General features: G+C 40.0%; 1 protein-coding gene across 4 annotated transcripts in view; it reads right to left on the reverse strand.

The window, feature by feature from the left end:
* Nucleotides 1-807: 807 nt before the first annotated feature.
* The window catches only part of dync2i1 (dynein 2 intermediate chain 1), a 104,797-nt gene continuing 89,958 nt past the window's right edge, over nucleotides 808-15,646 (reverse strand). For 3 of the 4 annotated variants that reach the window (XM_072576192.1, XM_072576191.1, XM_072576190.1), the window contains 5 exons: nucleotides 11,672-11,729; nucleotides 10,076-10,175; nucleotides 6,991-7,122; nucleotides 5,800-6,023; nucleotides 808-2,494 (listed from right to left, as the gene is read on the reverse strand). In XM_072576192.1, coding sequence (XP_072432293.1) covers nucleotides 2,323-2,494; nucleotides 5,800-6,023; nucleotides 6,991-7,122; nucleotides 10,076-10,175; nucleotides 11,672-11,729 — 686 coding nt within the window. In that variant the 3' untranslated portion in view covers nucleotides 808-2,322. The remainder of the gene's footprint in view (nucleotides 2,495-5,799; nucleotides 6,024-6,990; nucleotides 7,123-10,075; nucleotides 10,176-11,671; nucleotides 11,730-15,646) is intronic. The other variant, XM_072576193.1, reaches the window with a different exon arrangement.

Below are 15,646 nucleotides of genomic sequence, written 5' to 3' on the forward strand. Positions count from 1 at the left end.
GAGGAAAGGCTGAGGGATTTGAGGCTGTTTTCATTGGAGAGAAGGAGGTTGAAAGGTGACTTAATTGAGACATATAAAATAATCAGAGGGTTAAATCGGGTGGACAATGAGAGCCTTTTTCCGAGGATGGTGATGGCTAGCACGAGCGACATAGCTTTATATTGAGGAGTGAAAGATGTAGTACAGATATTGAGAGCAATGTTTGACCCCAAATCTCAGGAAGGATGTATTGGCCCATGAGAATGACCCCAGAAATGAAAGGCTTAAGATATGAGGAACATTTGAGACTTTGGGACGAGATGAAGTTTAGAAGGATGACGGAGGATCTAATTGAAACATACAGAATACTGAATGGCCTGGACAAAGTGGACGTTGGGAAGACAGTTCCACTGGCAGGAAAATGGAGGACCTGAAGGCACAGCCTTAGAGTAAAGGGAAGATCCTTTAGAACGGAGATAAGGAGAAACTTGTTTGGCCAGAGAATTAAGAATCTGTGGAATTCATTGCCACAGAAGCCTGGATGCTAGGTCATTGAGCATATTTAAAACAGAGATAAATAAGTTCTTGATTGCCAAGGGGATCAAAGCTTGCAGCGTGAAAGTGGGAAAATGGGGTTGAAAAACCTATTGGCCATGATTGAATGGTGGAGCAGACTCAATGGGATGAATGACCTAATTTCTGCTCCCATGTCTTAGGGTCTTATGGGTTGCTTGAGTCCCTCACAAATGTTTACAATAAACAATAGTATTCTTCAAAACTACTTTCATGTTTTGTGTAAACTTTATTTTTTAAACAAAATATTGTTAATTTATATTTAAATTTGACGACTGAAGAACAATTCTAGATCCATAGTCTCTGCCTAAATGATGCAGATTGTAAGAATAAGTCTGTTTGAATTGAGTTACAGTGTGGGTTTGAAATATAATTTACTACTCAATTTCCTCTGATGTACAGAACATTTTTTTTAGTTGAGAGTGTTTTTCTGCACTCACTGCATCTATCGCCATGTGTTGGCACTAGTGATAACATGAGAAATGTACTACAGCAAACGTCACAGGGCAACAGCAATGAAAAATTAAGAAACCAAATGCAGTAGGGAAATCAAAAATGAGGCTCATGGAGCACCATGTACTATTCTCCGGCATTGAGCTTTCAGATGGAATCCTGGTGTCGGCATGAAAATATCTATGAGTAAACCATACCTGTGTAATTTTCTCCCAAGTAGTAGGATCTTCTGAAAAGTATTTTAAACTCTGAAAATTCTTTCAGTTTCTCCCAGTTTGTTCAAAATGGTTCCCCTGGATTGCCCACCATGGGAACTAAAACATTTGTATAACCTTGTTGCTGAACTTACCCTGACATTCACACCTACAATGGAACTGCTGTGCTGGCTGGATATTAGATCTATATGATGATCTACTAGCTATCACAGGATTTGTCTTGAGAATCATGTTTAAGAAATTATTTATACCAATAATCTGTAAGTTTTTCTTAATTTCTGTAATATAATATATGTATTCAAATATATATTAAAAACAACTGAGCCCCTATTTAGCCCCTGAATTTAGCTTCCAGGATAAATACAACATTGTAAAAATCGTACATTTTGCATTTTTGTAGTGAGTTACAATATGAGGATTTTTATCAGCTTAACAAGCCAATAACTATATGTGTAATTTAGAAAATTAAGACTGAAAATAAAATTGAGAAAATACTTTACCTCTATATTTCAATATTCTGCCTTTACTATTAAAAGAAAACTCTGCAGATGTGAGTTAGAAATACACAATTTACCTGACTGGTACGTGGACTTGGTCAACCCCAAACGGTGAATATCATGAGTTATATAACAGGCAGTTGAATTCTATATTCAGTAATCAAATCACATGTACAGGACTACACGTGAATAATAAAAACAAGTGTTATTACCTATCATTAATATTGTACTTTCTATCACTGGTGTTGCAATCTATTATTAATAGCTATGTGGATTCTTAAAGTTTTGAAATCATATTAATAATGTTAACTTCCTGATAACCTACAACAGAGAAAAGAATACTCAAACCCAGTCTGGTATCTTCAATGAGCTACAAAATATATTGTATTTGCATGTCTATATATATGAAGGAGAAACAACATATAAATCAGGGGACTTTGTAAATACTTTATATGTCTGATGTACTCTAATGAATATATAATGACATTTTATAAATAACTTTTACAAAAAAAGCTGACTGTAGAAAAAAATAGGACATTTACAAACTCATTATCATGGGCAAGTTGATGAACTCGCAGAGTTCTTTTCAGAGTCTGTACACAATTCTATGCAATTTTCTGCAGAATATAGTGCAATGTTTCCAATTCATTTAGATGAGGCTCTGACCATTGCTTCATTAGATACTGAATCTCAATTCCTCCAGACTGCTTTGCCAACATGAGGCCTGAAGATGCACTTGGCTTCTCTGGATCACCAAGAATAGCTATAGCTGTTATTCTATGAAGTGGGGAGAGGGTGACAAATAGAACAATATTTAGTGAACAAGCCTTATATTTAACTGAAAGGGCACAAACATATCAAACATTCCAGAACACAGACAATAAACTATTGAATATAATGGGTAGCCCATGCATTTTCATTTACATAATGAGTACAAGTAAGAAAATCTCTGTATAAGATTCAGAAATATAAAACAAAATTATTAACTTTTTGTAAAATGTCAATTTGCCACTAGAGTAAAATTTAACTACTGAAATGGAGACTTTTATATATTGCAGGAAAAGCTCCATCATTAGAAAATCCAATCATATGGGTATTAGCGTATCAGAGACTTTAACAAAGATTTACATACAAACAAAGGTACCATTACATGCATACTCAGAAACATAAATATGTAATTGCTGTAACATTTGCTGAAAAACATTATGAGCAGAACTAACAGAAGAGAAATGTGAAAAATCTAACTAAAATGTATAAAAGACATGGATTTACAGAAGAAAAGCACAATTTTTGCAAATAGACAAAAGCACAGCAGGGAAAATCTATACAAATAATTCCACTGCAAGAAAATGAGGAGAAATATGCACTCAGTTAGATTTCCAATTATAGTACACTTAACAATGGACATGGTCAGTCACTTTCAGTAATCAATAAAACAAGCATAATATATTTGAAACAGGAAGCATATTTGGGACCTACACAGTTTGCTGGATAATTATACAGAATGTATAATGCAGAAAGAGGACCAAATGGTCAACATTTAGGTCCACGCCCCTTCCAACCCACCCTCCACCTTTCGCACCTTCCCTTGCTGATGCAGGTGGTGTAAAATTTGTGCCCACACTTCCCCTAAAGAATCCTTCCATATCCAGCAGATATTTTCCTGCATATTCAAACACCTCATTTACTGGATCTGTTGCTCTCGATGTGGTCTCCTCTGCATCAGTGAGACAGGACGCCAACTTGCAGAATGTTTCAGGAAACATCTCTGGGACACATGCACCTAACAAACCCACCGTCCTGTGGCCAACCATTTCAATTTCCCACTCCCACTTCACCCAGGACATGCAGGTCCCGGGCCTCCTCCACTGTCAAATCCTAACCTGGAGGAAGAACGCCTCATCTTCTGCCTTGGGACCCTCTAACCACACGACATTAATGTCGATTTTACCAGTTTTCTTCTTTCCCCTCCCTCCCACCTCATCCCCGATCCAACTATCCAACTCAGCGTCGCTCTCTTGAACTGTCCTACCTGACCTATCACCATCACCCTCCACCTATCTATTGCCTTCCCAGCTACCTTACCCTCAGCCCCACCACTCCTCCTATTTATCTTTCACCTCCTTCCCCCATGCCCACATTCCTGATTTAGGACTTAAGCCAAAAACGTCGATCCTCCTGCTCCTCGGATGCTGCCTGACCTGCAGTGCTTTTCCAGTACCACACTTTTCAACTTTATCAGCATAGCCCTCTATTAGATTGGAAATAGGAGCAAGGGTAGGTTAGTCAGCCCTTTCAGCAAGCTCTGTCATTCAAAATGATTGTGACTAACCAGCTAACCCAGTCCCCTATTCCTATTTTCTCCTCATACCCTTGGATCCCTTTTGCCCTAACAATTATATCCAACTCCTTCTTGAACAACATTCAAAGTTCTGTCCTCAACCCATTTATTCAACCACTGACTGGATGAAACGATCTCTCACAATCTCATTCTTAAATGGCCTACCCATTGTCCTGAGATTGTGACCCTGGTTGTGGACTCCTTGGTCATTGAGAATATCCTTTCCATGTGTACCCTGTTTAGCCCTATTAGAATTTTACAGGTTTGTACGAGATCTCCCCACATTCTTCTGAACTTCACTGATTATTGTCCCAAACAATTCGGTTTCTGTTCATAAGTCAGTGTTGTCATAGAACCAGTTTTATTCCTTTCCCTTCAATGTTTCAAAACTAGTTTCCCCAACTACTCCTTGTTACTGCATGATCCACATCTTAACCATTATTTGGTAAAAGAGACCTCCTAAAATCTCTTTGAATTTATTGGTCATTTTATAGCCCCTAGTTTTGGAATCCCACAAAATGAAACCTCTCTACCCTAATATCACGACCATAGAGGGAAGATGTTAGTCTGTTCCGCCGTTTCTGATGAGCTTATCATTGGATTGAATTTTAGAGAGGAGACCATAAACGGGTAGGGATGTCAAGTGCAGGTAGCCGACTGAGCTATTAAAGACACAGTAAGGGACGCCACACCCCAGGAAGCATCTGGGAACACAGTAGCTGCTTGGAGGCAGATGATGATGGTGATGGTGGTGGGTGAGTTGGAAGAAGGACACAATGGTCCAGGTAGACTGGAAGCCCTCCCGGGCTGTGCTGTGAAGAGGCTCACACCATACAGCCAACCCCAAAACTAAGGGGTGGCACTGCTGCATCACAGCGCTAGGGATCCAGATTAGATCTAGCCTCGGGCGACTATCTGTGTGGAGTTTGCAATTTCTCACTGTGTCTGCATCATTCTCACTGTGTCTGCATGGGTTTCCTCTGGGTGCTCCAGTTTCCTCCCAAAGATGTGCAGGTCAGGTGAATTGGCTATGTTAAATTGCCCATAGTATTAGGTGTATTAGTCAGAGGGAAATGGGTCTGGGTGAATTACTCTTTGGAGGGTTGGTGTGGACTTGTTGGGCCAAAGGGTCTGTTTCTACACTGTAAGGAATCTAATCTAATCTAAAATGATGGTCTGACTGCTGAAGACAGTCTAACTATAAAATTAAGAAAGTTGGAGATGTCCTCTGTCTCACAAACCTGAAAAGGCATCCTCTGCTTCTTCCAAGACATCTATTAGTTTTCCTGCTTTGCATCGAGCCACAGTCCTTACTTGGGCAGTTCGCCTGCTCTCTGACCATTAATTGACCAAGTTGTGGAAAATCACAGTCGGTTGACTGTTTCCTAAGTAGTGCAGGCTCCTGGACCTTATTTCAAGCTGATGGTGGGTCATGAAGCCCACAGGAAAAATTCTCTCCCTCATCTATGTGATCTTTCAGAACAAACTGAAACACTGAGTTCTAGATATTAACCCTACTCCATGCCCTCATCTTCACAGACAGGAGTCAGTTGATAGTGCGGGTTCAAGAGTAACATAGCAGGAACTTTGAACCACCACTTCAATTCTGTTTAAAAAATAAGCTATCCAGCATTTTCTATCTTCTTAATAAACAACACTGTGAATAGCATGACACAACTTTGAAGTACAGTTACCAGAAATGGAGCTATAGCTTCTGTATTAATTAAATCACTGTACTTACTTATCAGACTGAAGGCTCTCCTCTGCAACAGGTTTGGAAACATTTTGCAGTAAATCCCATACGTAAATATGAGATGACACGTCAAGAACGAAAAACATGCTAGGTCGAGTTAATGCCCATAATACAGCCTGGATTGATCTACCCTGAGTGCTTTCATTCCACTGAATAACAGGGAGCTCAGTTGTCACTGAGTGCAGTCTAATTGTTCCATCTGAGCACCCAACCTGCAAGGCAACATCACAAACAGTATTTTCAACCATTCTGACTTTTAAACAATATCTTTGACCTTTGTGATAAGGTCACATACCAACAGTTATATTTTTATTGATCTCAGATATCCTTGTGTTGAAAGACTGACTGACCCATTATCCAGGCCCTCTAGTTTTCTTATATGAATCCACAATATGTTATGATATAAATTTACTTTAATTCTTCAAGAGTTCTCTACTTGTACAATCTCTTCAATTGCAGAAGCAGTGTTCTGATTATATTATATCTAATGAATAAACCTTTGTTATGTATCTAAAATGCCAGGTAGGTTGTAATATCACATAACAAATCATAAAATGTAATTATGAAAAGGATCACATTTATCTTCAATGCCTATTAAATCTGTATTTGACATTGCGATAGGAGTCCATCAATGTTATTACTTGCTAAAGTTAGTAATAGCATAATTTCAAAGGGGAGGATCTGTGTTAAGATTTCTGTTCAGTCCATGTCACAGTGCCCATCCAGGCTGAGGTCATGAATAGGAACAACCTTACTTGTTTCTAACAAATGAACATAAAGTAGCAATGAGACGTGTGCTGACATCTTGACAACAACCCAAGGAGGCTGAAGCCAACTGAGACTGGTGCCTTACAACAAGCTGTGTTATAACTAGAACTAGTCACAATTCCTACTCACCAGCGCTTTCCCCATTAACGCTACCGAATACTGAAGCTTAGCAAAACCAGGATTAGAACCTATGGTTACACACCCAATGTTAAAAAGTTAGTAATACTTTGTGTGTCAAGTTCATGTATAAAGATGTGTGCTAATGACCTGAATGGGATAACACATCCTAAAAATGATAATACTCCAGAACAGGGACAAAAAAAACAATCATCCTTCATTCCCCATTAAGGCATCAGAAATGAGAATAATGAGCATTTGAGTAAATCAAATCCATACTGCTAAGATACTTACCAGGAACAGTGTTTTGCCAAAATGACAGAAATCAATACATGTGACTTGAACTGGTCTGGAACCGTTTATTTGAAATCTGTACAGCTTTGGCGCTGCTTGCAAGCCATGACGTGTACCATGACTCACAAGACCCTATTAAGGGAATAGAAATAATTATACCAAATATGCTATTATTAATACTGATCTCAAAGCTTGATTTTCTTTTCCATTTCATTTCCATAGAATGTCAGTTTCTATTTAGTACAGTATCAAACAAGTTTAAGAAAATCTCCAGCTCACAGCTAAAGATATGAGGACCAGTAGAATCAGCTGAGTTCGAGTTAATCAAATTTAAGGAAAATGGACAAAAATGAACAGAATAAAAGAATCAAACAAAAATCAGATTGATAAGAGCAGAATCTCTTCATAGGGGATCTTCTAGTGCTATGGCTGTGCCTTGTCAATTAAATAACAAAATGTAAAGCAATACACTAAACGATATAGCCTGGTTAACACTAACAAAACATAATAAATTGATTTTTTTTTCTTTCATATTTGATGCTTTGTTCTGTTCTAACTTATTTTCAACTTATTTTCATTGTCTATATAATGGACCTTAGTAAGTAAAACAATGGAGTCCAGAGGGTGAATTAAAACAGACACTGTGGAAAATAGGCATATTAGACAAAACAAAAGCAAAATAAAGGATGCTGGAAATCTGAAATAAACACAGAGAATGCTGGCAAACTCAGCAGGTCTGGCAGTACTTGTGGAGAGAGAAAAACAGAGTAACCATTTGAGGTATGTGACCTTTGATTAGAACAGGAAAAAGTTATAAATATAATACATTTTAAGGTTGAGATGAGGAGCATTTCCTTTATCATAGAAGGAACTTTCTTCTTCAAAAGATGGTGGAAGCAGAATCTTTAAAAACTTTTAAGGTAGAGGTGGATAGATTCCTCATAAGCAAATGGGTGAAAGATTATTGGGGATCAATGGGAACGTGCAGTCATCAGAAAGAAGAAGCAGGCTTCAGGGACTGAGTGGACTGCTGTTGCTCCTAATTGGTGTGTTCATACATAGGTTTTGAGCAGACTGGGTCAGAGTGTGGGGCAAAAGAACATGGACAAAAGGAAAATATGTAATAAAGTGGAATACAGGATGGACTGAATAGACAATAGACAATAGGTGCAGGAGTAGGCCATTCTGCCCTTCAAGCAAGCACCACCATTCATTATGATCATGGCTGATCATCCTCAATCAGTATTCTGTTCTTGCCTTATCTCCATAACCCTTGATTCCACTATCCTTGAGCGCTCTATCCAACTCTTTCTTAAATGAATCCAGAGACTGGGCCTCCACAGCCTTCTGGGGCAGAGTATTCCACACAGCCACCACTCTCTGGGTGAAGAAGTTTCTCCTCATCTCTGTCCTAAATGGCCTACCCCTTATTTTTAAGCTGTGTCCGCTGGTTCGGAACTCACCCATCAGCGGAAACATGTTTCCTGCCTCCAGAGTGTCCAATCCTTTAATAATCTTATACGTCTCAATCAGATCCCCTCTCAGTCTTCTAAACTCAAGGGTAAACAAGCCCAGTCGCTCCAGTCTTTCAGTGTAAGGTAGTCCCGCCATTCCAGGGATTGACCTCGTGAACCTACGCTGCACTCCCTCAATAGCCAGAATGTCAATTCTCAAATTTGGAGACCAGAACTGCACACAATATTCCAGGTGCGGTCTCACCAGGGCCCTGTACAGCTGCAGAAGAACCTCTTTGCTTCTATACTCAATCCCTCGTTATGAAGGCCAGCATGCTATTAGCCTTCTTCACTACCTGCTGTACCTGCATACTTGCCTTCATTGACTGGTGTACAAGAACACCCTTTGTTCTGCCCCTTTATCTAACTTGACTCCATTTAGGTAGTAATCTGCCTTCCTGTTCTTGCCACCAAAGTGGATAACCATACATTTATCCATATTAAACTGCATCTGCCATGCATCTGTCCACTCACCTAACCTGCCCAGGTCACCCTGTAATCTCCGAACATCCTCCTCACATTTCACCCCGCCACCCAGCTTTGTATCATCAGCAAATTTGTTAATGTTACTATTAATACCATCTTCTATATCATTAATATATATTGTAAAAAGCTGCGGTCCCAACACTGATCCCTGCGGTACCCCACTGGTCACTGCCTGCCATTCCGAAAGGGAGCCGTTTATCACTACTGTTTCCTGTCAGCCAATCAATTTTCAATCCAAGTCAGCACTTTGCCCCAATACCATGAGCTCTAATTTTGCTCACTAACCTCCTATGTGGGACTTTATCAAAGGCTTTCTGAAAGTCCAGGCACAATAAATCCACTGGATCTCCCTTGCCCATCTTCAGAGTTACATCCTCAAAAAATTCAAGAAGATTAGTCAAGCATGACTTCCCTTCATAAATCCATGCTAACTCTGTCCTATCCTGTTACTGCTATCCAGATGTGTCGTAATTTCATCCTTTATAATAGACTCCAGCATCTTTCCCACCACTGAGGTCAGACTAACTTGTCTATAATTTCCTGCTTTCTCTCTCGCTCCTTTCTTAAAAAGTGGTACAACATTAGCCACCCTCCAATCCGCAGGAACTGATCCTGAATCTATCAAACTCTGGAAAATAATCACCAACGCATCCACGATATCTACAGCCACCTCCTTCAGTACCCTGGGATGTAGAGCATCAGGCCCTGGGGACTCACAGCCTTCAGACCTAACAGTCTCTCCAACACCAATTCCTGGCAAATATAAATTCCCTTCAGTTCAGGTCCTTCAGCCATTGTTACTTCTAGGAGATTGCTTGTGTCTTCCCCAGTGAACACAGATCTGAAGCACCAATTCAACTCTTCTGCCATTTCTTTGTTCCCTGTAATATTTTCCCCTGTTTCTGTCTTCAAGGGCCCAATTTTAGTCTTAACCATTTTTTTTCCCTTTTTGGCTGGGGGGAATTGGCGATTGGCGAGATTAAAAAAACAAAGAAGCAAAAGATATGTCTACAGCAAGTGCAAAGGAAGAAGTTTCAATTTGTATTACAAAACATTGCACTGCACTTATTTTTACAATTACTCACAGTATCTGTTCCAATAAAGAAATGATTAGGATCAGAAGGCAGAAACCTGATACTCAGAGTCCGAGGAGGTCCTAGCTGCATAAGATTTCTTGGGAGAAAGCTGATTAAGACACAACAGAAAAATAGTATCAATATCCTGGAATAGTATCCTGGAAGCTGGAGGCTATGATCGAAACAACTTCATTTAAATTCTAGCTAATTTGTATAAGGATAGATTAAAAATATATAAGCAAAAAGTTATCTTAAGAAATAAGTGATCAGCATGAATGAAGTGCAGAGTTGAAGAATGAAAATGCATGCAGTAGTCCATTATGAGAGAAACAAGTTCAAAACTAATTCAGGAATGCTCATTCTTTTCACATATTTTCCATTTTTTTTCAAACCAAAACAAGCAAAATACCTTCTATCACTTAGTTCAGTTGGCAGAATGACCAGTTTGCGATGCAACAATGCAACTCTACTGCTTCAATTCCTGCATCATTGAAAATTGACTTTGCCCCTCGCTTTGAGACACGGTGATCCGCAAGTTAACCTTACCATCAGTCCCCCTCCTCTCTCTCAGAGGTCAATGTACTTTAGAAGAAGTATTGAAAGTAAAGTGAGAGAAAACCAAATGGTTTTCAAAAAGTTGATAAAAATGTGGAGCTGGAAAATGCACAGCAGGTCAAGCATCATCAGAGGAGCAGGAGAGTCACTGTTTCGGGCAAGATCCTTCATCTGTACTGATGAAGGGCTGTGCCCAAAACATCAACTCTCCTGTTCCTCCGATGCTGTTTGATCTGCTGTGCTTTTTCCAGATCCGCATTTTATTGACTCTGACTTTCCAGCATCTGTAGTCCTCACGATCTCCAACTTTCAAGAAGTAAAGAGCATTCAATAAGTTAATAGTTGAGTAACTTTTCAAGTTAAGCAGGTGAAGAAAAATAAGCCAAGAACAGTGCAGGATTGTTCAATTATATATGCAATAAACCAAATGTAGTGCTGTTCCATTTAAACATTTTTATTGGGAAGGTAGGGCCATAAAACAGGGTATTAATAAATAATTACGTTCAATCTGTCTGTACTCAGGGAAGGGGAAATTTCTCATTAAAAACTGAATTTTGAGGAGTGAGTGAGGAGGTGCCAGACAATATTCACTTAACAATGAATAGAAAAACAAAAAGCTGCATGTTCTTAAAATAAACATGGCAGCTGGTCCAAATAATTTTAAATTTGAAGTTATAAAAGGGATGCAATTGTAATTACTGAAGCTTTAATCAATAAAATCTAGAGGTTTACAACACAGGAGGACACCATTAGTCTCACTGTCTGGCTTCACCAGGATAATAAAGGCAGCAGGCAAAATAAATTTACATCACCCAAATGTAACACTTCCCTTCAAGATGAAATACTCTATATTGGCTGATTATTATTCTTGCCAAGCTAATTTTAAATGAGTTTTTTCCAACAGACGCTTGTGAAAAGAATGCAAGTTTATAATTGGCATGCCCATCTATGCTTAAGGAATCAACAGGCCTGAAGTGCATACCTCAAATAATGTAAGATCAACTGCATAACCAGTGTGCATTGTCACAGAATTGGGCCACCTGAGCCTACCTGTTCACCTCAATAGAAGAGCTGTGGATCAACTTTATCTTCCCACCAGGAATAAGGCCTGGATCAAGAGAAAAGACAAAGATTTTTATTTAGATTTATTCAGATCAAAGACAGTATTTCATCAAGATTAATTAGGAGTATGGATTAATTTATATCATATGATCGTGGCTGTTGCTTTTTATCCTCCTCATTTATCCTATGTCCTCATCAAACTAACAGCAACTGCTGTTACCTGTCAAATGTAGGCAATAAACCTCTTCCTCTGCCTAGATGGTTAGTTCAGGTATATCTTGGTTTCTGAATTTGTCCTTCCCTGTACAGACTACACTCCTGGACGTATCAGGAAGCAAGGACCAATCACTCCATGTACAGTAATGGCATCTTTAAAAGTGAGCTTTATATTCAGGTTGCATACCTTGGATCTTAGCTTGGATAAATCATAAGATTTTTCACACAGAGGGTGCTTCAAATGTAGAATGAACTTGCTGAGGAAGTGGCGGACAGGGTACAATTACAAAGTTTAAAAGACATTTGAAGAAGTACATGAAAAGGAAAGTTTTGGAGGGATATGGGCCAGGAGCAGACAGGCGCGATTAGTTTAGTTTGGAATGATGCTCAGCATGGACTGGTTGGACCAAAGGGTCTCTTCCCAGACTGTATGACTCTTTGACCATACGATATAGGAGGAGAATTAGGCCATTTAGCCCACTGAATCAGCTCTGCCATTAGATCAATGCAGATATGTTTATCCATCCCATTCTACCCAAAACCCTTGACTCTCTTACCAATCAAGAACCTATCTAGTTCTGGCTTGGTTTCCCTCAATGACATGGGTTCCACAGACCTCTGAAACAGTGAGTTCCACAGATTAACTGGCTGAAGAAATTCATCCTCATCTCAGTTCTGAAGGGCCGCCACTTTATTCTGAGGCAGTGCCCTTGGGTCCTAGTCGCACCTAAAGAAAACAGCTTCGTCATGTCTACTCTATTCAGACCAATCAAATCCCTCCATTCATCCTTCTAAACTCCATGGGTTATGGACATAGAGTCAATACCTGTCCTATAGCAAGCCCTTTGTCCTCAAGATCATTCTTGTAAACCTCCTCAGGACCCCCTCCAATGCCAGCACATCCTTCCAAAGATACAGGGCCCAAAATTGCTCACAATATTCCAAATGCGGTCTGACCAGAGCCTTATACAGCCTCAGCAGTACACCTCTGATCTTGTGTTCTAGCCCGCTTGAAATGAATGCTCAATTGCATTTACCTTCCTAACTGCCAAATGAACCTGCATATTAACCTTAAGAGAATCCTGAACTCGGACTCCCAAGTCCCTTAGTGCTTCACATTTCTGAAGCTTTTCCCTGTTCACCTCTATTCTTCCGACTAAGGTGCATAAACTCACAAAGTGTGCCATTACCACTTCCTTGTCCATTCTCCTACCCTGACCAAGTCCTTTCTGGAGTCTCCCTGCTTTCTCAAGACTTGTCTTTGTGGTATTTGCAAACTTAGCAACAATGCCCTCAGTTCCTTCGTCCTGATCGTTAATTTCGATGTTGTGGTCCAGATTAACAGTGGTAGTTCCAACACTGGCCCCTGGGCCATTCTGACAAGGCCCCTTTATCTCATCTTATTCAGCATCCTCCTGCACAGCTGTAACAAAGGCCTTCTGTAAAAAAATCCAAATAGATTACATCCACTGGCTCTTCTTGGTCTAATTTGCTTGTTAAATCCACAGAGAATTCTAACAGATTGTCAAAATGACCTCCCCTTTTCATAGTGATGCTGAGTCAGCCCTATTTTACCATGCACTTCCAAGTATTCCATAATCTCATCGTTAATAATGGGCTCTCAAATCTTATCAATGACCGAGATCAAGCTAACTGACCTATAATTTCCTGTCTTCTGCCTCCCTCCCTTCTTAAACAGGGGTGTTAGCCATTTTCTAGTAATCCCTGACTCCAGTGATTACTGAAAGATCACTCTGGGGTGTAGTCTATCTGGTCTGGGTGATTTATCCACCTTCAGACTTTTCAGCTTCCCCAGCACCCTCTCCTTAATGATTGCCACTATACTCATCTCTCCTCCTGACTTTCATGAAATTCTGGTGTGCTGATGGTGTTATGCAGTGTGAAAACTGATGCAAGTATAAATCAAGAATTTATTAGTTTATGAAAGTATTGTTTTGGCCATGACTACATTTAGCTGCCTCTGTCCTTGATTCTATCAACGACCAGAACTGCCAGCTTAGGGTGATGCAGGAGTTGAAATGCCAAGTGTTCAGATTACCCCTCTCCACCAAGTCAATAGTTCAGGTTTTTGAGGTTTGAAATTAGCTAACATTTGCTGTGTTGGTTTAAATGAAAACAAAATGAACAAAAAAGCTCAGGTTGAGGTTTTGGATGTAGGTTTGCTCACTGAGCTGGAAGGTTCATTTCCAGACATTTCGTCACCCTACTAGGTAACATCTTCAATGTGCCTCGGGGGAAGCACTGCTGATAATTCCTGCTTTCTATTTATGTGTTTGGGTTTCTTTGGGTTGGTGATGTCATTTCCTGTGGTGAAGTCACTTCCATTTCCTTTTCTCAGGGGGTGGTAGATGAGGTCTAACTCAATGTGTTTGTTGATAAAGTTTCGGTTGGAATGCCATATTTCTAGGAATTCTCGTGTGTGTCTTTGTTTGACTTGTCTGAAGATGGATGTGTTGCCCAAGTTGAAGTGGTGTCCTTCCTCATCCGTATGTAAGGATACTAGTGAGAGGGGGTCACGTCTTTTTGTGGTTAGTTGGTGTTCATGTATCCTGGTGGCTAGTTTTCTGCCTGTTTGTCCAATGTAGTGTTTGTTACAGTCCTTGCATGGTATTTTGTACAAACAGGCAGAAAACTAGCCACCAGGATACATGAACACCAGCTAACCACAAAAAGACATGACCCTCTCTCACTAGTATCCTTATATATGGATGAAGAAAGACACCACTTCAACTGGGACAACACATCCATCCTAGGACAAGCCAAACAAAGACATGCACGAGAATTCTTAGAAGCATGGCATTCCAACCGGAATCTATCACCAACACATCGAGTTAGACCCCATCTACCACCCCCTGAGAAAAGGAACAGGAAGTGACTTCACCACAGGGAATGACATCCCCAACTCAAAGAAACCTAAACACATAAATAGAAAGCAGGAATTATCAGCAGTGCTTCACCCGAGGCCCACTGAAGACATTGCCTAGTAGGGTGATGAAACGTCTGGAAATGGACCTTCCAGCTCAGTGAGCAAACCTACATCCAAAAGGTACATCCCATTGTTAGAAGTGTCTTAGATTATTGATATCTAGAGTAAACCCAATGGGCCAGGGAAAGTGGGAATAAAAGCCTAGACTTCTGCAACATTATAATACTGGTCACTCAAACCTGCTCAACTGATCAGAATTGTTATAGGCCAAATGCTCGCTCACATTAAACCCTGTGCTCCCATTCTCTCAAAGGCCCAGAAACTGCCTGCAAGTTGAGGTGGAAGTTTTCATCTTTTATCTCAAATCCCTCCACTACCTCACCTTAGCTAACCTTAATAACGTCAGTCATCTAGTATTCATTAAAGCCGCATTCACTCCTCCAGCAACAAACCTCGAATTCTTTACTCCACTCCAAGTGGCCATACATTAAGGCTGAATGGTCCTGCTCTCTAAAACTCACCTCAAGCATTTAGGAACACTGGACTTTGGAGCAAAGGTAGGCCATTCAACCCTTCCAGCCTCTTCCAGATTCAATGAGATCACTGCAACTGGTTGATGTTGCAACTCCACTTTTCCAGTCTGTCCCTCATAGCCTATTACACCTTGGGGAGGTGGTAGTCTAGTGTTATTATTGCTGGACTGTTAACCTAGAGACCCAGGAAATGTTCTAGGGTCCTGAGTTCAAATCCGGTCACAGGAGATGGTGAAATTTGAAGGCAATAAAAAAACACTGGAATGA

The sequence above is a fragment of the Chiloscyllium punctatum genome, chromosome 8, assembly GCF_047496795.1.
Source record: "Chiloscyllium punctatum isolate Juve2018m chromosome 8, sChiPun1.3, whole genome shotgun sequence".
Lineage (NCBI taxonomy): Eukaryota > Metazoa > Chordata > Chondrichthyes > Orectolobiformes > Hemiscylliidae > Chiloscyllium > Chiloscyllium punctatum.